General features: G+C 40.0%; 1 protein-coding gene across 2 annotated transcripts; it reads right to left on the bottom strand.

The window, feature by feature from the left end:
* Positions 1-360: 360 nt before the first annotated feature.
* On the bottom strand, positions 361-25,048 carry gnb1l (guanine nucleotide binding protein (G protein), beta polypeptide 1-like). 2 transcript variants are annotated; one of them, XM_079451315.1, is made up of 8 exons: positions 24,935-25,015; positions 17,357-17,509; positions 16,937-17,062; positions 16,575-16,737; positions 13,383-13,475; positions 8,877-9,086; positions 3,506-3,638; positions 819-2,824 (listed from the first exon to the last, which is right to left on the bottom strand). In XM_079451315.1, exons 2-7 carry the CDS (start codon positions 17,464-17,466, stop codon positions 3,516-3,518), a joined length of 825 nt encoding a protein of 274 aa, XP_079307441.1. In that variant the 5' UTR covers positions 17,467-17,509; positions 24,935-25,015; the 3' UTR covers positions 819-2,824; positions 3,506-3,515. The 2 variants fall into 2 exon arrangements, with proteins under 2 accessions (XP_079307440.1, XP_079307441.1); XM_079451314.1 differs by lacking the exon at positions 3,506-3,638 and having other exon boundaries at positions 361-2,824; positions 24,935-25,048.
* Between the last annotated feature and the right edge of the window lie 546 nt (positions 25,049-25,594).

The raw sequence follows: 25,594 nt of genomic DNA, 5'->3' as shown, positions 1-25,594 counted from the left end.
ATACATATTCTGCATTTCAAGGCCGCAAAACAATGTCAACACGATGTTTTATTTTTTTAACAATGTGTGCTAGGAATTATGCGAAAAGAAGGCGTTTCGTATTAACAAATGTAAGAATACAAAAACGGGTTTACACAATGACTAAAGGTCAAATTAAAAAACTAAAATTGCAAGTTAAGCTATTTATTTACAGACAATTTGGTAAAAATGTTGAAAAAATTGTAAACTTGATTATATTTCAAAACAATTTAACTATTTAAATGAATGAAATTATAGCCATTCTACGATATAGAACGTTAGGAAGAAAACTTTCAGGAATAATAATGTTCAAATAGAAACAAATATATTCTTCTTTCTGTTCATTGTGGCCTTCTAATGCTTTAATTTTTCCAAAAACGTATTTACGCAAAATATGAAAACAATATGAAAGTTCATGATTGCAAATTATTATTAAAAAAGGTGAAGTAAAAATATGCGGGTGAGAAGAGACACATTGTTGAATCTGAATTTCTGTTATGACAAGTCTATAGTCTGTGTACACTGCTTTCGCTTGCACACGCAACAGCAACTCTTCAAAAAACCTGAGGTGGCAATATGTTTACCTGCTTCACATTTGTGCTCAATTTGTCACTGCAAAGTATGAAAACAGATCACTACCCTGTTGAAAAAGAGCAGTGCAAAATCTAATAGTTTCCAATCACAAATACCGTTATAAACCATCATCTGTTTACCATTAAAACCAAATTCCTTTAATGTAGTGTTTACTGCCGTTTCCACAAACTAGACCTCATAACCAGAAAATACCCAAAGACACCAATAAAGACACCCTTTTTATTGTCAGCAATTGTTTCTATTGTTTTTTTCATCTCATAAAGCATTGTTTTATTTCAAATGAGCTTGCCAACATTTAAATATTTTACTCTTACGCATCCAGCTTTCGCTTTCTCTCCCTCCAAGCTCCATTTCCTCACTCTGTGATTACCCAAGATTATTATGTTTCCAAAAACTAACATCTATTCACCCCGTCTAAGCACCGGGACCCAAGGGTGTCTTTGAATCTAGCAACACGCACCATATAGACACCATTGTGGGTGACTGCACGTTTGTTTAAGCGGGCGTAGAATGGTCAGATGACCTCTGACCCCTCATGCGGTACACAGGCGTATGTCTGTTGTTCTCAGAGCTGCAGGTTTGTGTCAGTGGCCCATGTCGAGGTTCTGCTTATATTGACTTCTTAAGTGATGTATTATTGACTTGGGAGGTATGAGGCTAAATCTCTAGCAGCGCTTATGTGCTCATGCAAGGAACGGATGGAAGGGACCCCACTTTGGACTTTGTTTTACCCACCCCCACTCCCATCTAAACTACAGAAGTAGGAAGCGATTACCAATCGGACAAACTTTACAGAGGTCATGGACAAAAGGTACGTGAGGGTCTGCAGATGACAGGGGGCGAGCTAATGAACACGCAAACTGTGAAATGAACTGTTTTGTCTTCCTCTCCAGCCGGCGACTCGCCCGCTGTTGTTTTCCTTTTAAAGGATGGCCTCTTAGTTCCCCGAGCTTCCTGTACTGTCTGATGAGATATTCCAGTCTGGGTACGTCCCTAGAGACACGTGCTTTATGCGGCAGAACGGCTGTTAGCTGTTTGATCTTCTACCGACTTGCTAGGAGATGCGTGAAATCCAACTTAACCGTGTACCACAAACGCATACATATGCTACATATACAACTGATGAAAAATTTTCACTTTCGGACCTTCGGCGTGTTGGACATTTGATGACATGGTTTAGGTTAAACTTGCTTTTGAAGTCTTCTAAATTTAAAATATGCACGTACCATGTAAGAGATCATTTTACCCAACATGTTAAACTCTTCAGAAAAAAGCAATTGCAACATACACAAAAATTACCAGTTTGTCTTTCAGCTTCTACATACCGACACAGAGGTCATCCTTGTCCCTGCTCCTTCATCAGCTCATGTGCTTAAAGGAAAGAATAAAACTAGCTCAATATATCTTTCTAACAAACAGGCCTGTCTGTGGTGCCTGAGCCCTCGTGATTAACCCAGCGTGATGTATACAGGTCAGTCCAGAGGGCAATCTGAAACTCGGAGGCAGATTTAGAAAAACAGCCGTGGATTACTTTGCCGCTCAGGTGCGACTTCGAGAGCAAATACACATCTCCTGAAAGGCATTACCCTGCGGCAAACCAAACACATCTGAGCGGATGGCTAAGCTCTGCCTTTGACAATAAAACACATTTAAATATCGGCCATTGTTGCAACCAAACATGATGATGGAGTGTGTTTAGATTAGCTCCTTTTGTTTGATTCTCAATGTGAGATGCAAGCTTGTTTCTACAGGCTGAAACTTCGTAAATAACACCAATGGTCCATGTAGTAAGTCCGCCTCCGAAAAGCTTATTGTCATTCGGAGCGCTTTTCTTCAAAAAAAAATATTAGCACCACCCTTCAGGTGTGTAAATAAAGTCAAGAGTAATTTTCAACAATCAGCTTGACGGAAAAGGTAAAGAGGCCTCTGTCTTTCCAACCCGGCCTCAACTGTCGCTATATATAGACCACACAGTGATCCGTTGGTCTTTGGACCCTGCGGCCAAAAGTCTCTGTGGGGGGTCCTGATGGTCTGAGAAGGCCACACTATTCACCATGTCGGTGTGATGTTGCAGAACAGCCAGTGGCTTTAGTTTCTTCCATCCAAAAACTCTGATGTTGTTGTCCCACCCGGCCGTCGCCAGGATCTTGCCATCGGCGCGGACACGCGCATGGGAGACCCCAGGATTGGTGAGCTGAACCGAGCTGTGTATCTGTGAAGGAACACAAATCAGAATCGGCGTTAGTTGGACAGAAATGTAAATTACCCATGACAGACATCACTTATGTCATTTGATCATGAAGGTACAGATGTAAATTGAATACCACATGAACCGTGCTTCACCTCATTGTCACTGTACATGGTTATTCCGCTCAGACGAATGCACAAACTATTTACCAGAAAAAATGATCTTGTTGTTTAATGACCTGAGCAAGAGTAACTTTAAATCTATTAAAAAAGCAAGGTGAACTGCTTTCTCTCTCTTTCCCAGTCACCTCGAGCCGATCTGACGATTGAGCCGCAAATGAACGGCTAAATGGCTGTTGAACCTGGCAGAGGAAACCCACGCGCGGCTCCGGCGTCTCAATCATCGGCCGTAAAACATTCAAGCGCGAGGGTGCGAGCGAGGTGCTATTTGGTTTGGAAAATAAAGCATTGGGGCGGGTTTACTATTGCCGCTTTGCGGGCAAACAGCGTTTTCCTTGTTGTTTTAACGGTCTCTTGTGAAGTACATTTGCATTGAAAGGTTTGGTGTCAACACAGCAAGGAACAGAATTGTGAAGCGCACGCTGGCTAAAGATCACCCTTTCCTCGCTTGCAGTGATCTACCGTGGTCAAGAGACCAGATAAATCTCAGTAATGGGCAACAATGTGACGTATAATGAAGTATTACCGAGAGCTCATTATCTGCGGCCCCTCTCCTTCGTTCTTGAGGTATTTCCTGGTGAACCCACAGATCGTACACGTGTGCTAAGTGTGTGCGTGAGCACGCATCCTCTCTCCGCAGGAGGCATCTGGTCCCAAAGCTGGAATCGAAGCGGACAGCGTAAAATTGACTTCATAAGCGTTGTCCGGGGAGACTAATGGCTCTCGAGCGGGAGAAGACAGTGAAGAATTTGTCGGCGTGCTCCTGTTTCTGCTGGGAAAATCAGAGACATTCACCGCTGCATGTGGAAGATATAAGCCAGTCAGGTATTCTCGACCCAGGCGGATAGAAGAATGCACCACGAAAACCCTAATGTCTTTTTTTTAGAGGGAACAGAGAAAAAAAGTTCGAAAACAAATCACAGGTATGACTCTGACATTAGTCTTATTGCTCAGATCTCAAGACCAAATCGGACGGTAATGATGTCACCTGCGAGACGCAGAAAGAGGCAAAAACTTTCCCACAAAGAGAAAGGGGTGGCGTGTTGTGGCCAAGAGGGACGGGGGGAAAGATGAATCGCTCCGAGCTGTGCTTGGTATGCCTGAACTAAACGCCCATCTGGTCCGTATTACAGAGCTGATAATGATGGGTTAATGTGTCTATCTGTGTTTGTTATGCTTCCCATAGTTTGTGTCAGGAAAATACATTAATTTAATTAAGAGGTCACAGCAAAGCGATAAAAAAGGTAAATGGATGTTTATAAAGCGAGCCGCCTGTATGGTGAGTTAACCGTTATGGGACGGCGACTTGCACTTGTGTTCCAAGTCACGTGAAAGAAAAATTCATTCTGGATGCCTTCGCTATTCCTGGAGGTGTGAGACTGTTGTACACACGTAAGATTTCTTGTGAATTGCTAATTCTGGGCAGGTCGATACTTCACACAAATACACTACTTTCAAATGTTTTCAAAATGCATGACGGTATGTATATCGAACACAGTCCATGGTCGTATCATTAGCTTGAATCCGTTCTCTGCGGCTCCGCATCCTCCAAACCTTCATTACAGACATCAAAGAGGTCATTCTTTAAGAACTATCCTTCATTTTCATGTTTCAGTATTGTTTTCCAGATGGGGACACATACCAAATGGTCATGCGCACACACACATACGCCATGTATTAACCAAACACAAAGCCATCTTTTGTGCAGCCCAAAACAAAAATTCATAAAAACATTATGTTCAAAACTTTGTATTTGACTTTTTCCTCTGTGGAACACAAAAGATATTTCGAGGAATGCCTCCGTGGTTTTGTGTCCATACAATGGAAGTCAGTGGGGTCCAATATTGTTTGGTTTTCAAAATATCTTCTTTTGTGTTCTGCAGAAGAAAGAAAGTGGTAGTAAACAATGAAAGAATTTACATTTATCTATTATCTACATTCATTTACCATCCCTTTAAGACAAAAACGCAATCCGTGATCACTTTTTTTGTCAAAGGTGCAACTGCATCAAAGCATGATTTGCAGAACACTTGTACGTCAAGACACCACCTTGGTTTAACTATACAAAGGCCAATTAAAAAGTTAACTGCGATTCGGTTTTTGGCAGCAACGCAACGGGACGTTTAAAGTGTGTGATGACATGAAGAGACTATGGCTCGCTCCGGCCCGGACTTGGCAAGGTGAACTGCCTCCCCACCGATCCACTGAAACCAGTTATCATCACCTGTCCACTTAAGACTGACGATCCAGTACAGGTGAGGGTGTATCTGCGCTATCCTACCACCATTTACGATTCACTTTTTGGAGACCCGCGCTTCCCAACTATACCAAGTCTATGCATGTGCACGCATTCACAAACACACACAAAAACATCTCACCGTGACATTATGGAAAGGGAGATATCATAACGTAATACTGCGTACAAGAACCTCAGTGGGAATTTACAAGCAATTCCATTTCCCCATTCCAGAACAACCCTCGGTATGACAGCTTGATCCGAGTGGAGGGGTGATGACAGATGCTGGATACCTGAAGCATGGAGACTGGTGCGGTGCAGGAAGGGTAAGGGAAGGGAGGGATGTTTAATTGAGGAGGGCAGTAGGAATGCAGGGACTGAATGCGAGGAGATGGGGAGATCCATCTGTGAGAGCTGTCAGCACTTCTCAAACAGCATGCATAGACAGCCATGCCTGATTTACACTAATCTTTACACACACACACACACACACACCTCAGACTAGGGGATCTTGTCTGTCCAAGATCCTAGAGTGCGGCAAACCACCCATATATTGCATGAATCCCATCACACAGCCCGGTCAAACAAGCACAGCACTGGCGTCCTCACTGCCTTATATGAGCAAATAATATTATGGATACATTTGCATATGTTAGACGTTTCTACACTACATGAAATACAGAGGTAATGATAATAATCCTAATGACTGGACTAGTTAAAGGGACACAATTATATAAATTCTGTCATCATTTACTTTCCCTCGTGTCATCCAAAACCTGTATATGAATGAAGGTTTTGTGTCCATACATTGGAAGTCAAATGGGGCCCATGTTGTTTGGATACCAACATTCTTCAAAATATCTTCTTTTGTGTTCTGCAGAAGAAAGTCATACAGGGTTGAAACGACGTAGGATTAGTAAATGACGAAATTGTCTGGGTGAACTATGTAAGTGCCCGAAGCATAACATTCACTTTCTAAGAAGAACAAAATGAGCAGAAATCTAAGACGTTATTCCTCCTCGTATCAAAAGAAATATGGCCACCCTTGCATTACAACATTTGCTTTCGGTTTACAAAGTTTTATTATTTGAACTGATTTGATTTGTTCATCATACATCGTTGTAAATAAATAAAACCTCCGCTAACTACGTATCCTTTCTATAGTTAAAACATTCTGATCCTATTAACTGGTTTGTTTTTGTATTAAAAACTTTCATAATAGCTATGAAATCGTGGCGATTAGACATGCTGTGGCTTAAATCTCACTATTCCAGAAAATGCCCAATCAGTGTCGGTGGTACAACAACACCCCAATACAAACACTTGCCGCATGACGTCACTATTCATGGGCAGGACCCGTCACAGGGTTTGCGTGGGGCCCCTAGATCTGCGGTATGCCACAGATGCAAAGTGATACACAAGTGTAATCACTCTTAGTCATCTCTGTGACAGATGCTGAATTCTAGCACTATGGTTATTATATACGAGTGCCAGTGTGGAATGGATTGCGAGCCACCCCGTGTGAATCCGCTATTTATCTGTACTTGATAAGAATGTTTCCCCGTCCTTCACCTCTGCTGTAGTCCTGCGACATGACACACACATTCACAAGCTTCTGTCAGACTACTGTCAGTTCCTCCGCTGTAGTAGGGTTAGACAATTCTGCTCCCGGAGAGCAACCTTCTCAAACACACCTGTCTGCGTTTATATGAGAAGACCTGTTATCAGTAGAAAAATGTGATGTTAATATTTTTTATAAAATATGCTATGAATATGATAACATTTATATTATATAATATTTGATTTAAAATATAGTGAAGATAATGAAAAGCATTTCTTTTGAATGCTTTTTTGCTCTTTTACTACTCCAAGGGTGTCAATTTCTTGGAAACTATAGTATTTTTATTAATTTATGTAAATATTTGAATATATTAATTCATTTATTTAAAAAAAATGTGTTTATTTCAAATTTACATATAAATTTTTTTTATTTATATTTTAAATTCATGTTTTGTTATATCGCTAACAATACGTTATTTAAATTCACTATAATTTTACAAGATTGTATTGTATTGTATGTACTGTATTAAATTTTAAGCTAAGTGCATTGTCACACCCCACATATAAAAAAATAAGATAATAAAATATCAAAATAAAATACAACAATATAAAACCATAATATAGTTTATGATATAAAATGAGGTTAAGATATGATATAATATAATAGTATATTTTACATTACATTATTATACTGTCCTTAATATCTTGATCAGCGTGTTTAGGTGGATTTCTTCAGGGTTGGAACTAAACTAAGGAAGTTTCCTCCAGGAGCCGAGTCGGCACCATTTAATTGGTTTAACTTCACAACTTGCAACAAGTGAGGTAGGACAGTAAAGTCCTTGGCCTTGTGTTGCTCTCTCTCTTTTTCTCTTCTCTGCCCTTCATAGAGCCTCCCACTGTGAACTACTGTTCCTTTTATTACAGATGTGTTTTTTGTTTAGTTAGCAGCCTGCGAGGTTTTGATGTTTTTATTACCTCTCGCGGGTCGTTTATCAAGCGAGCGAGCGAGAGAAGCAGCCACCCGGCAGATACCCCCAGCTCCACCGCCACACAAAAATACTTCTGTGGGAAGATCTCGCAGCAGCTGTCTGGACGTCACACTGCGCTGCACTTCAGGGTAATTTAAAAGTCCCGGCTGACTCCTTTTCCGAGCCCCCTTCTTTGCCCTCCCCTCCAAGAATTACACCCTAAATCAATTTTTTTTTCGACATGCAAAATAAACTAAACCGTCCTATTTTGAGAAAGTATGAATAAATGCTTTTGCAGTATTATTGCAGATACATTTTGCATGCTAGACAAAATAGGAAGGGAGGGTTTGGGAATATTTCTCATTCGTCCATTCATGTGTATAAAGGCTGTGGAAAGAATAACAATCCGTGCACAGTGCTGCAGTGTTGGATATCAGACTCTTTTCACGCGGATTCTCAGGACGAATGGGAAATATTGAATCATGAAAACGCCAGAGAGAATCACTGAGAATCAAGCATCAGATGAGTTAAGCGTTATGGAAACATGGCTTCGGTGCGAGGTTGTATTATTATGGATACAAAAAAAAAACACAAAAGCGGTTACATTGTCATAGTATTGTGGGAGAAGATTTTTGCCTAAAAAGCACAATTTGGCTGTGAACTACCGCATGAGATCAGAGTGTTGCACGGAGTCGCCAATCTAAACTAACAGAGACGGATTTACTACACAAAAAACTTTTCAAATACTAGCCAAATACTTTCCAAGTGTATCAGGAGTCTATAAGGCCACGCACACACATTGTTGCTCCTAGTTAATCCCATGCTTAATAAACTTCTACACACATTGTTGCACTATTCACAGCAAGACAACTAATTTTAACCCCAAACAGAACTAAAGCTGATACCGCAGTGAAAGTTACAGTCATTAAGCTGTGTCTCTGTCAACAACACTATTTCTAACAATTGACAGATGACAGATGAATATGAATATGTCTTGCATCAAACAGGTTAAACGCTTGGCATCCATGTTGCTTGTTTATTGTAGCAGTTTTACTCCTGTGTTCTGCACACAGACAAAATGATCAATTAGGAGATGTGAGCGAACATGTAAAGGTGGTTATTTGAGCGGAGACCTGAAGGTTTTGCTGGTCATCAATTGTCCAGGATTGGAGGATGTTGTCTGAAGACCCTGAAACGCCCTTCTGCCTGCAGACGTCAACATCCAGACACATGACCGGCTCAGTATGTGCCTTCATACAGCTGAATGGACGGCGGTGGGAAACATCCCATAATATCAGAGAGCCATCTTCGTAACCAGCACACAAGACTGGACCAGACTCCGCCTACAAAGTGAGAGAGAGAGAGACTGTAAATCTGCTGTGTGAGAGAGAGAGAGAGAGAGAGAGAGAGAGAGAGAGAGAGAGAGAGAGAGAGAGAGAGAGAGAGAGAGAGAGAGAGAGAGAGAGATCTGAGTGAATGCAAAGAATGCAGAAATAATTAAAGGGGAGGTAGAGAGAGAGAGAGAGAGAGAGAGAGAGAGAGAGAGAGAGAGAGACCAAGAAATGAACAGAAGCTTATGGCAGGAGTGTTTATCAGAGGTTATCTGACTGCCAGCGCTCTGATGTACCACAACATTAATCACCTGACACAAATTTAGCCAATGACAGCACAATTTACCGAATGCTTTAGTGTAAATAGACAGAGAGCATACTTCAGTTAACACTAATTATTTAGTTTAAAAAAATAATAATTCATGGTCAGACTTGAACTCGTTTCTCCCACATGAGCACCAAGGCATAAGGTCAGACCACCGCTCCACCAGAACCAACAGAAATGAAACTAATATAAGATGACTCTTAAAAGTCACATTCGCTATGATCTTTGACTTTTTTGTTTATACTCCCCGACCTCTTTTCACTTAACCTCCAAAAAAGCGACAGCTCAGGTGCGCGTACTTGTTTGTTTACTCAGATTTACAGCACCACCCGCTCATTATCTGCGAGGAGGCGCATCTGCGTTACACGGCTACACGCAGCAGGCTGTCTCATAAATCAGTTTAGCGGATAAAAGCAGAATGAGCAGGCTGATAAAGCCTACAGTCTCATAACTCAGAACAGAGCCGCAGGCGTGCTGTCTACACAACAAGATTTACAACGGAGGTGCTCTTCCCCTCTTCTTTCCAAATACAAAACACACCTTCTCCTGGCAGATCATTCATCTCATGGTGCAAATGACGGCACAACCGGCATGTGTATGCAAATTCAAACCACAAAAAATATATTTAGACCTCTCAGCTAGCTCCACGTCACGTTCATCGTACTTGGAGGAAAGGCCGAAGAAGTGCACTTGTTTCGTTTGGTGTTCGATTTGGGTTTTACCTGGAAGAACGAATGAGGAATCTTTATGAATCTTCTGTCCTAGGGCGAAAGTAGTGTGCCCTGTACAGGCAAAGCTGTTGAAGAAAAATTCCTTCCATATGTGTTGCCAAAACGTAAGGGGAAAAAATTCCCTAGTATTCGCATTCGCTCCCTCCTACCCGCGAAGGTCGTCCTCTTAGAGCGCTGCACATTTCTTTTCCAGTCTTAAACAAATTGTAGCCCGAATCAGATGTAAACATATCGCCAGCAGAGCATATTAAGATGAAATAAAAAAATAAAACAACTGGAAATCAATCCCCCAAGCCTCATCGACAGTTGTTAAGCATTACCGTCTGTTGCCCTCTGGCCCTTGCACTTCAGTTAAGTGTAGGTGCTCCCTGATTGATGATGTCACAGGTCAAGGGTCACGGAACCCTGGGTAGACACCTAATTCATTATATCCTTCATGGCTGGTCTACAAGAGGACGCTTTAGCCGGATTAGGACTCGGGCTTCAGGGAAGGATTCATCATCCCAACAGCTGCTTCGGATGGATGTTCTCGAGCAAAGCCACAACAGAGCGGGAGGGAGGAGAACGACGGCGTTCCGATGGATGGCAACAAGTCGCCATGCACCGGCGAAGCCCCCGCTGAGCGGGAAACCGCAGAGTTGATCCCAGCCTTGCATCTCGGGGGGCCTTCAAAAGGAAGATCAGGAGAGAGGAGCTCCTTCAGGTCAAGTCGTGTGAAGGACCGTGGGTGGCGCGTATGTAAACCAAACCTAGAACAAGGACGAACACATGTGAGACAGGGTTACCAGAAAAGGCGACGTGCTGATGAAAGGAACGGTGATGTTACAGGGAATTTAATGAGGGACTGCGTTGGTTCGCGCAAAATGAGCTGGTGGAGGTTGATGTCACGCAATGACAATTTCTTTCTTGTATGTTCATGCTACAGGGATCTTGCGTACGTGCATCACCACATCCCCAAAACCAGTGATGTGCGACCAATCAGAAGCCACCAATCGGTCCAGAAGAGAAGATGCAGACCATGCAAAACCTGAAAGTGTTATTTAATACAGCATATAATTCCTTCCAATAGTCCAGCACAAAGAGCTTAAGGAAGGTCATAAATCTGTTGTCGGGTCTTTTTGCAATGTGATGGAAGAGACGTGTTCAAAGACGAACGAGATGGAAGAAAGCGAGACAGTGATCTCCCGTGTGTAAGGTTGAAGAAACAGCAGGTCTTCGACAGCAGGGATCGTGAGGATAACAAGACAACTGCTTCTTGATTGATGCGAACTGACAATATGTTACACACATTCACGCTGGGCCCGTCACACTACCTTTCTGGACGGACCCCCTTCACACCCTCATTCGGGTAGTCGGGCGGCTCTGAACTTGACCGTAACAGATTCTTCCCATTGGAGCAATGAAGGAGTGAATTCACCGCCACCCAGAATCCGGCAGTTAGATGTCAGCACCTACTCGTAGGGTGTCACATTAATACTTCTAAATTATCAAATCTAATTCAGGAACGTTGCGCTAAGAGCACCACTGTATTCATAAGACCTGCATAAAGAATGAGGGAATGCAGGTAAAAAGCAAACAGAATTACAACACCGTTTATGATACAAACATAGCCCCAGATTCATCTGTAGTTTAAGGAGATGGAAAACTTCATCAGTGAAAAAATTATGTGTAAAATAATTCAAGAGTTGAATAAAATTTGCATCAGTGTTTACAAAACACACATAGACTTGGGCAGTTGATATTGGGTGTAAACCAAAGTTGTTACAACACTATGAATATAGTGTGGTGGAGTCTGGACAGGTTGCTGTGGAAATCAGTTTTTTGTACACTTGGCAAACTCGTCCCTTGTTCCTGTCAGTATTTGGAAAAGGAAAACAGCTATCTTAAAGTCCCAATAAAATATTGCAGTGTTTATTGCAAATATTTTACCAAATATGGGTCATTCTCATTTTAAAATTCATGTGCCCTCAAAATCTGAAAATGCACTTCTGACGATCCATCTCGAATGACGTAAATTAGACGGCTTTGGCAGTGCATCCGTTAACTCCTCCCCTTCAATTGACAAAATGCAATGGTTGTTTTTATACGTCCAGTCAAATCGCAGTAAAAAAATAAGCCACGTCCACTATTTCTTTTCATTCGAAATTCAATTTCATTCCGAAATGTGCCAGAATACGGAAAAACAAACTACCGGTTCTGAGGGACTTAAACTACATAACCAGTCAAAACTGTGGACACATTGAACTGAATAAAATGATCTTAAATACCTTTTAATACAAGGAATTATTTTATAGATAAATAGAAACATTGAATAGATATGTTATCCTCAAATAGAAAATTTGAAAAGTATAAATGTCAAAATGTTTAACTGGTGGTAAATTCGTAATGTTAAAATACAATTTCTTTTTATAAATCCAATGTTGCATAAAACTAACTGGGCAATTCTATGTTTTTTACCAAAGGTTTTAACCATACTGTGGTCAGAAGTCAATATTTGGTTGTTTAAATAACCATGTGAAGGCACTCGTAAAGTTTTTAAAGCCATGTTTTTCATAGCAAGGTAAGTGAATTATCACATCCATAACAGTCCATATATTCCTCTAAGATCTATAAGATAAGATCTATTTTTAAAATAGAAAACAAGTGCTTGGACTAATATTTTTCTGATGTCTGTACTCTTTAATCAGGGATTTAGTAAGATATAAACAGATTTCATTTGATTCTATGAGATTTTATTTCAAGTTTGGCTAAAAATATCACATCCATGACGCTGCATCCTAACCAAAGGCGATGAGATTTCTGCGATTTGTTTTGTTTGTTTGTCCATACTGAATGCGAAAAAGGGCGCGACAATCAATTTCAAAACACAGCCAATCAGAACAGTTTTTCTCATTCCACGCACACTCTCGCGCTGCAGCTGAAGAGTGCACATGTAGAGAGATGCGTCCTGTTCTAATGACTCTAATGGACGCTATAATTGAATTTCAGAATCTTAACTTAAATAATCAGATGTATATAGCCGTCATCATCCATGTTTGTCGATTAATGTTCATGAGGTGCAGAACTTACATCGAATGAGATTGTTGTGCGGGCGGAGCTGTCAGCCGCAACATCGCAGAAACACAAACACTTGCTCGTCCAAATAACATGTTGCGTTTGGTTAGGACACTGTGTAATGCTGGAATTGCCCCGATTTCTTTTTTTCCTGAATATTTGTTGGTATTATTTCTAATTTGAAATGTATCTTGTTACCTGCCACATCTTCATACACATGAGCATCCCCAGTTTTAAATCCGGTTTCAGAGTGCACACCTGAGTCCAGCTCTTCATTTCCACCACACTCACCTGAAAAACAGAACTCTTATTAAACACTTTCATATCTGTTTGCATTTGTCATGTTAATCATCTGTGTCAATTCACACAATCTAACAAGATTTGTATAACAATTTTAAATGTACATGTATATATGTAATACCGCTCCATCTTTTACCGACGTTTCATTTAAAACTCTTAAAATAGACATGTCACTGACAGAAGTAAAGTGAACCACCAAATAATCATGAAAGCATGGGAAGAAAGACACAAAACCAGTTTGATGTAGATGACTGTCCTGTTTGTTAGTGGTTTTGTTCGCAGATGGTAGGCAAGCGAGCCAACGTTGGGCTGATCGCCAGCAGCGTCCCATTTTCCTGCTCTCTACCTCCTCAAGTCGTGACTCGCCTGACACCAAACAGAGGCAAGTGACTCAAAACACAACCATCTCCAGATGCGCCATGACCATCCATCAAAACAAACATGCTAATGCTACACTGCTAAAATGCTACGATCAGAAGCATGATTACCTTTTGAACAGAATCAAGCTACGATTTAAAACCAAAACAAACCCATAAACTAAAACATATCATCAATTTTGAAGGTCATTGGTTCTTGCTTGGTAACGAAATTTACAACAAGTTGTACACACAAAAACCAATGAGATTTGAAGTTATTGACGGGTCACCGTATTTGATTTAAGCATATGGACATCCTCGTTTAGGTTTCCGGCTTCGATTTTTCTAACACACTTATTATTAAGTGTCTTTAAAAGACATTTATATTATGCAGGATTAGAAATGTATTAGAAACAATCCTGGAGCGATAGCTTTTAAGTGCATGCATAAGCAGCAATGATTAAAAACGTCCTCATTATGCTCTATTTACCCTTCCTGATTTCAGACCTATTCATATTTTAACACTACAACACAGCTGCACGTTATACATGTGTTTACATCTGTAACTATAAACAAAGCAGAAACGGGCAGCTCTCATCCCCTTAGGTTAAAGAGAGCGAGATCTTGGCTTAAACAGTCAATAAATAACACACAGTCTATTAATTAAAGCCCTGCACTGTCAGACGCACACTGGAATGCTAAACATTACAAGAAAACGGAAGACACAGATGGAATTGTTGCTCCAGTTCCGGACTACCAGCATGCCTTGCAGCATTGTTATTTGTTTCATGAGAAGTATGGTGGTGCGGTTCGCCTGCAGTTATCTGGTGACGGTTATTACCTTGATGGGACTCTGACAAGGCCTTCATTAGAAAGGGCAAGGTGGGAGGGAACGCAAGATGTGCAGTAAAGGCCAAGCCAAAATGACAAATGTTTGAGCAATAAGTGATGCAATAAGTACACAAGGTAGTGCATACTATAATGCATCCTTGTATGAGCCAATTTAAAAGCCAAGCCAAATTTTCCAAATGTTCGAGCAATAAGTGACTCAATAAGTACACTAGGTAGTGCACACCAAATTGCATACCTGACCTTTCCATTTGTGTTAACAGTAAAAAGGTCATGAGTTTAAAACCCAGGCCAAACCAAAATGTAAACGTCAAGCCAAAATATACAAATTCTCAAACAAGAAGATATGAGATAAGTACACTGAGCAGTGCACACTCCATTGCATACTTGAACGTTTCCATTTGCGTTAGTAACACAAAGGTCATGAGTTTGAAACCCAGGCCAAAGCTACATTTAAAAGCCAACCCAAAATTTGCAAATGCTTAGGCAATAAGTGACACGCTACTAGGTGGTGCACATTCTATAGCAAACCTGAATGTGTCCATTTGTGTAACCAGCACAAAGGTCATGGGTTTGAATCCCAGTAAACACGCATACTAAAAGAAAACGTGAAGGCACTTCGCTTTGGATAAAAGTATCTTCAAATGCATACAAAAGTAAAAAAATGAAGAACTAAAAGATGAAAGGACATGCATGTGAAGTGTCACAGGTAAAAGGACAAGGATAATGGCAACACACTGAGACTTTGTGTTTGGTCTGGCTGGCGTGCTGCTGCTAGGTGAAGCATACTAATGTAGATCGAGTGACAGCTGGAACTCACTCTAGTGTACAACAGGCAGAACGGAAACTGAAACATGAATCGGAATGCAATATAAGACAAGACAGAGCAGAGCTCACACTCTCAGCTCTCTGTAGCGCGCTCGACTGTGCAAAACACTGACTGCAGCTATCTTGACTGCAGCTATCTTACAGAGAGAGACCGCAGCCAAGCAGAACATGAATGATTCAAACCGTCATTAGTGTCAGACAAACTGCCATTACACTCATTGCAATAACTGAAGAACCCGATCAAAATACAATTAAACCGATATATTTTCTGTTATATGATTAATTCAATTTCAGTTCAATCTCTGTAGCGGTTTTTACACATTTTTATTCCTACAAAATAGCTTTACATACCTACAGATACCTAAAGCAGAAACATGAGCAGAGAGGCCTAAAACATAGAATACATACATACTTTTTGAAATACAATGAACATTGACAAATGTTTGTGAGTTTCGAACACTTGTTTTCTATTCATAGAGCTAGTAAGCGTTGTGCGGGTGCGATTTTTCATGGGATGTTTATTCTTGGTATTAACCGTAACAATGATTGTTGCTAAGATTTTATTTACCTTTTATGTAGTAAGATGACAGAATTGATAAAAAATACATCAAATTTAAAACTTGAGACAAGCATCAGATTTAAGTGCATTTTTTTATTTTAACAAGATAATGAGGGCACATGAATTAAAAATAAAGAATGACCCACATTGGTAAGCTATTTACAATAAATGTTGCAATATTTCATGAAAAAATAGGAATTGTCATTTTTAATTCACTGGAGCATGTTTGTTCCCTAGCATTTGAACCTATACGCTTCGTGCGGTTAAGGCTACAGGAACATTAATTTCATTCATCATTTTAAATTGCGATGAGTCAACTCACTTCCTTAATTTTGGCATCCGTAGACCATTAAGAAAGCACATATGGGCACGTCTACTGTGTCATCATGTTTGAAAGCTCTGCTTGCAACGGTGTGAATACATAGTTTTATCCCTCTCAGGGGGAACTACAGTGTTAGCAAGATGTGTGATATAGCCATTATCCCTTCAGCGTCTCACCTCCTCCATGTGTTCAGTGGGGTGAGCGAGTAAAGTGGATCCGGGTCGGGTCTCCAGCAGAGAACACTGACAGAAGCCCACGCTGCCCGTGAGGAGAGAGTCTGTCACTGCACTGCGGCCTTCAGACAGATCCCACACGCACATGCGCATGTCACGACCCTGACTGACAAATCATACAAGAGCTTATTTAAACACCACGTAAAGCTAACTAAGTAAAATAAAAACATTGGCTTAAATATGCATATCTATTGCAGGCCAAATTTGATCCTGTGGTCTCTTCTTAACCTCCACAGCTTCCATCTTCACTACCAGGTCTTAAAATAAATTTATTGAAAAGAGCGCACGACAAAAATAAGATATACCTGATAAGAGTGCTGCTTTCTTTGAGGGCCTGGAGCCAGATAACAGAGTTGCCAGAATGGCTTTCCAATACACACTCTGGTCTTCTGGTGGTCAGATTCCACACATGGATTGCTCCTTTACCAGACCTGAAATACATACATTTGTCTTACAAGAGATTTACATTTTGCAAGAGATTACAAGGGCATTAATGCAAAATGACCCTGCAAGCTTTTCGTTTTGGGTTTTTAATGGCGTCACATTTAAAGGAACAGTTCACATGAACATTCTGTCTTCATTAACTCCAAATCTGTATAAATGTCTTTGTTCTGATGAACACAGAGAAAGATAGATTGAGAAGTGTATACAGATTTTTAACAACTCGAGGGTGAGTAAATGATGACAGAATTTGTATTTTTGGGTGAACTGTCCAATAAACTTACCCAGAGTACAACAGCGAAGGTCCCTGTCCATCACAGCAGAAGTGCAGGGTGTTCACCGCTTCGCCGGAACCCCTCAGAATGTACAGAGGGTTTGGAGGAGGACGGGCCATCACCGCTGTAACACTTCAGTGACGTACATCAACTGTACATATCCTAAAAACATCACATACAGATGAGATTCTTTAACAAGTTGCTCATTTTAGAATCGCACAAGTAAAATCAGTGGGGATGCACTATAAATTATCGACCATATCTGTATCGGACGATAAATGGTCATTTTCAATGTTATCGGCAGATAATAAAATTTAGGACGATATATTATAGCCGATAAAGAATTTCCACTGGTTAGACATCTTCAGCTGCATGCTGCTCACTGTTAAAATACTGTACAGTACTGTCTTTCTGTCATGATCATTCACTTACTGCTATTAGCAAACGTTGTTGATGTAGGCACAGTGTAGATACAGTATTTATTTGCTCTTTGTATGACATATCGCTTATTGCTCCCCGAGCTCTTCGTAAGTCACTTTGGATAAAAACGTCTGCTAATTGATTAAATGTAAATTTATGAATGTTTAAATTATAGGAACAAAAGCATATCGTTTGAATCAGACTGCTGTGTGAATGCTTTCGGTCTTGAGACCTGTTAGACTATTAAGAACATTTTTCTGGGTTGCTCGGAAAGAAAAGGTTTGAAGGTTAAATAATCTTTAACTAGTGTAAAGGATGCTTGGTGCATGATTTTCAGGGGAAAAAAATAGAACTAACGGTTACCTTGTTTCTTTTGCAGCGAATGTTTTCATATAAAAGCAGTTGTCCACTTTTTGCAAGTCTTAGAAAATGTTACATTAATAATAATATCTAAATACTGTATATCGGCAAATATATCGGTTGTCAGCCTGAAAAGTTAAAGGATCATCGGTTATTGTTATAGGCAAAAATGTACATATCGGTGCATCCCTAAAAATCTGTCATTTAAAAATGTTTAAGAGTTAAGATGGATAACAGTACTATGCATTCGCAAAAAAAACAATCAATGTTTCAAAAAGATAAAAAAACATAGGCAGATACTGAACGTGTAAAATATCGGATTTAATTAAAGATCAGTGACTAAACCGCATCATTACACTATGTGAATCATGGGTAAATGCTAATATATAATCTTAAACAAAACACGAGCTGTGAAAATAATCTTTTTTATCACCACATTATTTCTTTCATGAAATTATTAGCGTTTGCTCCAATTCAATAAACACCGATATCTCCTGGTTAACACATGAAAACCAAATGTTGTGCCGTTGGGCGTGTGATTATGTTTCTTCTCTCCCTTTCTTCTACTTTGAAAAAGTTCTGATGCAACACATCATAAATCAAAGCGTTTGAGACAGATTAATTACTGTAAACAGAGAGATACTGTCTTTTTTTCTCACTTTTATCAACAGTTTGCAAAGGTGTTCAAAAGTTTTCAGTCTGCTGTAGAGAAAGCCACATTAAAGATACAACAGACCACAAAAAACACAAATGGAAATAACATAATAAGACCTTTAAATGGCTGAATCTGTATACGACTTGATGTGGTATTAAATTATGACAATAAATACATTTTACTCTTTAAAATAAGTTTTTGAAGGCACCAATAGCATTGGTGACAGGATTACATGTTTCCCCAATAAATGGAAAATGGTAAACTTCAAGTCACATGTTTTGCAATTCTTTTCAATTACACATTTTGCATTTTAATTACACAATTATACAAAAATAGAGTCGGTTTCTCTCTCGAGTGGCGACTAATATTGGCGATTTTTAAATCGGAGCTGTCTGGTTAATGAAGAGCCTTCAACTCAGCGTCATTTCTGGTCACCTCTGCCCTTATGCCGAAACCAGAGCCGCAGGTATTTTGGGGTAGTTCATTTCGGAAGGTTAGTGGTTAAATTGTGCATGTTAATCTGTCAAGCGGAGATTCTTCACTGCCCTACCTTCCTAATTAAGAGCCGAGCCCCCTGCTGCCCCGTACCAACTCCTCACAAAGGAAACAGTCACTAAACGCCCCTCCAGCCTCTAACGGAGAGCAAAGAGAGATGCGGTGGGATTAGAACCCGTGACTATCAGTCGCCATCAGGACCGTGTAGGAGCCAGACCCTGTCTACTGCATAAGGGATGAAATTAAAACTGTTGTTTGATTCCGACATAAAAGCTTTTCAAGAGCACTTTGATATAATAATTGGTGAAAGCTGTCGTTTTCTGTATTTGGCCACCATTGACTATTACCTTAGTGGTGCTTTATACATTTCTTTGTTCTGTGAACACAAGAGATTATATATTTTGAAGAATGTAGGAAAGCAAACAGTTCAGGGGCGTTTTTGACTACCATTGTAATTTGCATACGATGGTAGACAATGGTGGCCAAGAACTCTTCTGATACAAGCATTGTTTCAAATATCTTTCTCTGTGTTCATCGAAACGTAGACATTTATACAGATTAAGAACAACTCTAGGGTGAGTAAATGATGACAGAATTTGTCTAAAGGAACTCCTTAGATGTAATGCAAATTTGGATACACAAATTAAGGGTAAATAACACTGTATTTTCCACATACCGTGCATTTTTGTATCTCCTCTTTGCCCCGCCTCTCTGAATAGCGCAGATTTTTACAAAGCTCATTGCTCTGAAAAGCGAGGTTTGCTATGAGTGGCCAGTTAACCAGTGCGTAGTGATTGGTCGAATTCTGCAAGTGTGTGACAGAAATGTAACGCCTCTTACACTATTCGGAACATCAGGTTCCAAAGCAATTGTACTGAAAGGTGATAAAAAGTAAAAGGTACTTCCTTATATCAATTCGAGCCCGAAACTGTCCGAAAAATTAAGATGATCAAGTCGATTCATCAACTTTGCCAGCGCAACATGAGCAGGATGTAAAGGATTGTTAAGGTTTTATTAAAAAAAACATTATGTTACATAGTTAAAAACTATAGCTAACTGCAGTGATTGCGCCCTACAAAAACACGACAACCTCAACTCAAGTTAGTCCATAACAAAGAATTTTACAATTAAAATTTACAGGCTGGGAATCTGAAGCGCCAGACCGAAGTTGTAATGGTTTTTAACAAAAGCTTTCATGCACAGCCAGCCTAGACCTCTCCAAGGTACGTGAAGCAATCATCTGTGAAATGCGCTGCACACACTTGAATATTTGGATTGTACTGTTCTGGAACAGTATTGTAAATAAAATGTAACCATTTGTTTTTAGTTGTCTCATCTTCAGGAAGAGCAAACAAAGAGGCTTTCTTTTCGCAACGAAACACAGAGCGTCTCCACGACACGGCTGCGGTGGCGACGATACAATGAGATTTACAAGTACACCCACCTTACTTGCGTAGATTTGGGCAGTCTTAGTCAAATCATACCACAAAATGACGTACATTGGTGGGGGTCTGGTTACACGAGGCACTTCAGACAGGTCTGGGTGAGCATTCGCTTTTAGATAAAATGCATATTTTGTTTCCGACACTTACATTTTTGCAATTTAACGTGTAATACATGCAAGGGCAACACACCAAAGACACAGAAAAACAAGTATTCGCGCCATATGACCTTTTTAAGCAATCATTCAAAAGTTGGTGTAAAGGTGGCTGAGTGCTCCGTCCGACAAGTGTGTGTGACAGCAGGGTTTTTTTGTTGGCTTAAAGAGGATTAACGTACCCTTATTGAGCAGCTCACTGCATCGGGGATGTTTGACACACCGGTTTGGAAATGCATGTTCTCTTTGTGCAAACACAACGCATCAAAACATTCCTGTACCAATACAGAGCTGTCAGTCACAGATGGAAAAATAAAGATAAGGATGAAGTGGAAAAACTGGCTGAGGCAAGGCAGAAAAGTCAAGATCATGGTTGTGCTGGCAGGGCGAAATTTATATTGAGTAACATTTTATAAACAGAGAGCGGAGTGAGACAAACAGCGGCACATTGCAGTAATACAATCGACACAAAACTTGAAACGAAATTTTCTCATTGATTCACTCACCCTTGTATTGATTTGTACTGTACTGTATTAAAAAGATCAAAAGGTGATATTAGGCAGAATGTTTAGTCTCAGTCACCATTTACTTTCATTGCATCTTTCTATACAATGTAAGTGAATGTGGACTGCGGCTGTCAGTTCCCCAAATTGTTTTTTCTTTTCTACGATCTCTTTAATTGTTCAACTCAAACAACATGAGGGTGGGTATGAAGACCGAATGTTTATTTTTGAGTGAACTATACTTATAAGCTCCAGAAAGAATCAAGTCATCATTTTAAGGGACAATACACACACATATTAAAATGATGTCACCATTTACTCACCTTCCAAATCTGTATACATTTCTTTGTTAAAGAACAGATAAGATATTTTGAAGAATGTAGGAAAGCAAACAGTTCTTGGCCACCATTGTCTACCATAGTGGGGAAATTTTAAACAGTAGTCAAAACTGCCCTAGAACTGTTTGCTTTCCTCCATTCTTCAAAATATCTTCTTTTGAGTTCAACAGAACAAATACATTTATAAAGCAATTTCTTTGTACTATGGTCTATCCTTTATGCTCAACCACAATGGTGACCACCATAACTTTTGACTGTGCAATATCCAAATCACAAAAACATTCAAACCTTGTAAGGGTTAAAACAACTGGCTAATAAAATTTCGCGTTGCATCATGCTTATTATTATATTAAACATTCGCCAGACTAAATATTTACACCCCTATTGTACCCCATTAGGCATAACAACTGATGCTAATTGATGTGGTTCAGAATGACTCATGATTACGTCGGACCACAATGTTCTTTAGGCATTAAGGTCAAAAGTGTGTTGAATTATGACAGGTAATTAAATTCACAGCCACGGGCAGGAATGAAATAAGAACGCCCGTTCCTTTTGATGGACCGATGCAGAAAGAGAGCGAGTTTTCTGGGTAACAGATAAGACAGCTCCAGTAATCTGACTCTAAGACTCGGGATAAAGGCAGTTTGTCTCTTCTTGGGTCGTCTGTCAACACCTGTTCGGTAATTAGGCCTAATTATGAGAGAGAGTTCGCTTCCCCTTCATGTTATTAAATAAGAAGAAGCCACGGCAGCCAGGTATCTCTCAACACAGGCAGAGGGCCGGCGACCTTCAGATCAAACACAGCCTCTTTCTGTGCCCCCTGCGCTGCGACTTATACCATAGGAGGGGGAGCCGCAGTCATTTTAACACGGGCTTCAAAGATCAGGGAGACTGTCCACATTCCTCTCCCCCCCCCGCACGCAGATCCGGTGATGGGCAGCCACACACCTCTCCCCAAGCCAGTGTCATATGCTGCCATTCATAAATGATCCAACTTAGATCCTGGAGATTGTGGGCATATTGAATGTAGTAACTCTTGCCAAGGTTCTAGAGCAGATTAAGCGAACGTCATCTGTAAAATTTGGCATGATGGGAGATGAAAACATGGCTGAAAAATGAGATGTGCAAAAATGTACTGGACTTACGGTTTTCCACTCTGAAGCATTTAGAGGGAGAGTTCAACCAAAACTTTTAATTCCGTCATCATTTACAGGATTTATCCTAATTGTTCAAAACCTGTATGACTCTTAGATATTTCTTGCAAGATATTTTGAGAAATGTTTCAGTGGTTTCGTACAACGCCAGTCAATGGAGTTCAATGTTGTTTGGTAACAACATTCTTCAAAATATCTCCTTTTGTGTTCGGCAGAAAAAAGAAGTCATACAGGTTTGGACTGACATTAGGGTGAGAAAATGATGTAAGAATTTTTGGGTGAACTGTCCCTTTAAGTGACACAAAAAAAATCTTTAAAAAATCGAGTGATTTGAATGTTATCAAATGTTTTTTCGCTTTAACATCAATGAATCATAATTAAAAGACCAAAGGGCCGCAGATAAGGAGTAGACTCTTGTTGAAGGCCATGGGGTGGTGCTGCAGCCGGTACTCCCGCTTCTAATGATATCATACTTTGGCTTCAAGTCGTTCTGTTCTTTATTCTTATCTTGCTTTAGCCCTCTCCCTCGCATTTACTTCACTGACATTTCCACCTCAATGAGTGCAGCATTCACATATGCATTGGTCAGCGTTTTTGTCCACAATTTACACACAACCAACATAACCCCCCACCCCCGGCCAGCCAAACTGTCCAGGCGGAGGAAACAAATGTGGCAAACGGACCTCCGTGTCCATTCTAAAGCTGACTTAAACAAACATCGGAGGAAGTACGGGGTACACACACCCTTTATTGTGCTGCCGTGCATTGGTAATGGAACAGGAGGGAAGGGGGCTATCTAGACTGGAAAAACAGCTCTGTGGAAGATAGAGAGCTAAAGTCAGACACAAGTGCTTCCACACCCACTGTCACCGTGTCGCTCTGACTGACGGACCTGAGCGACAGCTGCATTGTTTCTGTCCATGGCGTGAATGCCACGCTAGTGCTGACACAGATAAGGATTGAATGCTCCGGTGTGTGTGTGTGTGCGCGAGGGTAGGGATGGTGGCCACTTTGTCAGTGCTTCCTGACTTAAGGGGCTTTAGTGCTGATTACTAAAGAGACCTACAGGTAACACTCATTTATCTGTGAGCATTAACACCTGTTAACCTGCAACGGTGATACAGGATTACCGCACAGATAAAGGCGGTTTCATCTCCACTCCTTCGCTCGAACCTATAGTGGTCTCAAAAAGAATTTCAAGGTCCACTTGCGCACAATACACAAATCGCATTGCTTTAGATAACAAAAGGTCAAAATGAAAAACAAATGACGCTTTTTACTAGCCTAACAGTAACTCCTATACAAAGTTCAAATGGGTGTCCGGGTTAAAGAAGAAGAGAGTTTACAATAAACATTTTAAACCTGTATAAGAGAAAAGAAAAAGATATTTTGAGAAATGTCACTAAGTGGATAACGGACATACATTTTTCAATAATATGTCTTTTGTTTTGCAGGTCTGGAATGAAGGAATTTCAAGTTTTGGCTGAATTATCCCTTTAGATGTGCATGTTTTACTTTGTTGACAACCACACAGTCTTCAAATAGTATGTTGTTTATGAAATGTGTGTGACAATCTAATACATTGACATTCATAATTCTTGGGACACTAATACGATCCACGAACAAAATAAAAAAACAATGCCACAGATGTTTAACCCGTTTGATACATGCTCCTTACAGTATTAATGCAAGATAATAGTAACGTTACATAAACATATAAACGATAGTAAAAGTCAGGCATATTGTGCATATCAACATTTGGGATTATGGCTCATATCTTAATCATTCAAAGCAGGCAAAGGAGATCTAAACATGATTTATGAGCGCAGACGATCGGCGGTGCGTTCAGTGTTGATAGGTAAACCCCCAACAGCTTCATTACAGTGGGGATAAACTCTCTTACTGTGCAGTGCGCACACTGACGTGAATATTGACGGCAATGAATAAAGCCAAAACAGACCGCGTAACAACAATAAGTATATGAAAACATTTGGGACGAAAGAGTTAATAAATGTTCGACATAACCATAATGCAATATGTTATATGATGGGGAATGTAGTACCTGCACAGACAGCTTCGCGCCATAGAGGGGGAAATCAAAACACGCGACAGTGAACTTGTAAGGCCCCCGTGCAGGAGGAGAGGCGTCCTCAGTGGTGCCTGATTTTTAAACTACGTTTTAAATCATTTAATAATACCTTATGTTTGACAAAATGTAATGTAACATTATTATTTATCGTTAAGTGTTTACAGTTGTGATTTAGTCTTTTAGACGTTTTTTGCACTCTGAAAATAAATAACACAGTCGAAATAAATAACCACAGTCAAATATTAAGTTAACACGCTTATTTTCCCACATGTCATAAGTTAATGTGGGTTTAAAGAATTGCCGTAATTATTAGTTTACCTGAAATATGGTAAAACAAATAAAGTTTTTCAACATTACGATTTTGCCTGGCAAGTATAACTAATTATTTAAAGAAATAAAAAATCACACAAATATTTTATATTTAAATTAATATGCAGTCATAAAACTGCATGTATAGACGCGTAATAAATTAATGTAATGGAAATATCTCTTGCTATTGCACTTGGTCTGTTTAAATCTGAATTGAAATTATTTCACAAATTATTGCACATATTTGGAGGAAAGAAATAATAAAATCAAGTGCAACCTGCTTGGCTAGCTACTTTGTAAACACTCCGAAAGTCCTTTTTTGTT

The sequence above is a fragment of the Barbatula barbatula genome (genome assembly GCF_947034865.1).
Source record: "Barbatula barbatula genome assembly, chromosome: 2".
NCBI lineage: Eukaryota > Metazoa > Chordata > Actinopteri > Cypriniformes > Nemacheilidae > Barbatula > Barbatula barbatula.
Note: the sequence above shows the minus strand (reverse complement) of the source record. Positions and strands in the feature narration are given on the sequence as shown.

Excerpts from the sequence above, each read along its gene's own strand:
- gnb1l (XM_079451314.1), bottom strand. The coding sequence starts at position 17,466 with ATGGCCCGTCCTCCTCCAAACCCTCTGTACATTCTGAGGGGTTCCGGC. Across the intron at positions 16,738-16,936 it reads GAAAGCAGCACTCTTATCAG|TCAGGGTCGTGACATGCGCA; the intron begins GTATATCTTATT and ends ATGATTTGTCAG. Across the intron at positions 2,825-8,876 it reads ATGACCAGCAAAACCTTCAG|ATACACAGCTCGGTTCAGCT; the intron begins GTCTCCGCTCAA and ends GTTCCTTCACAG.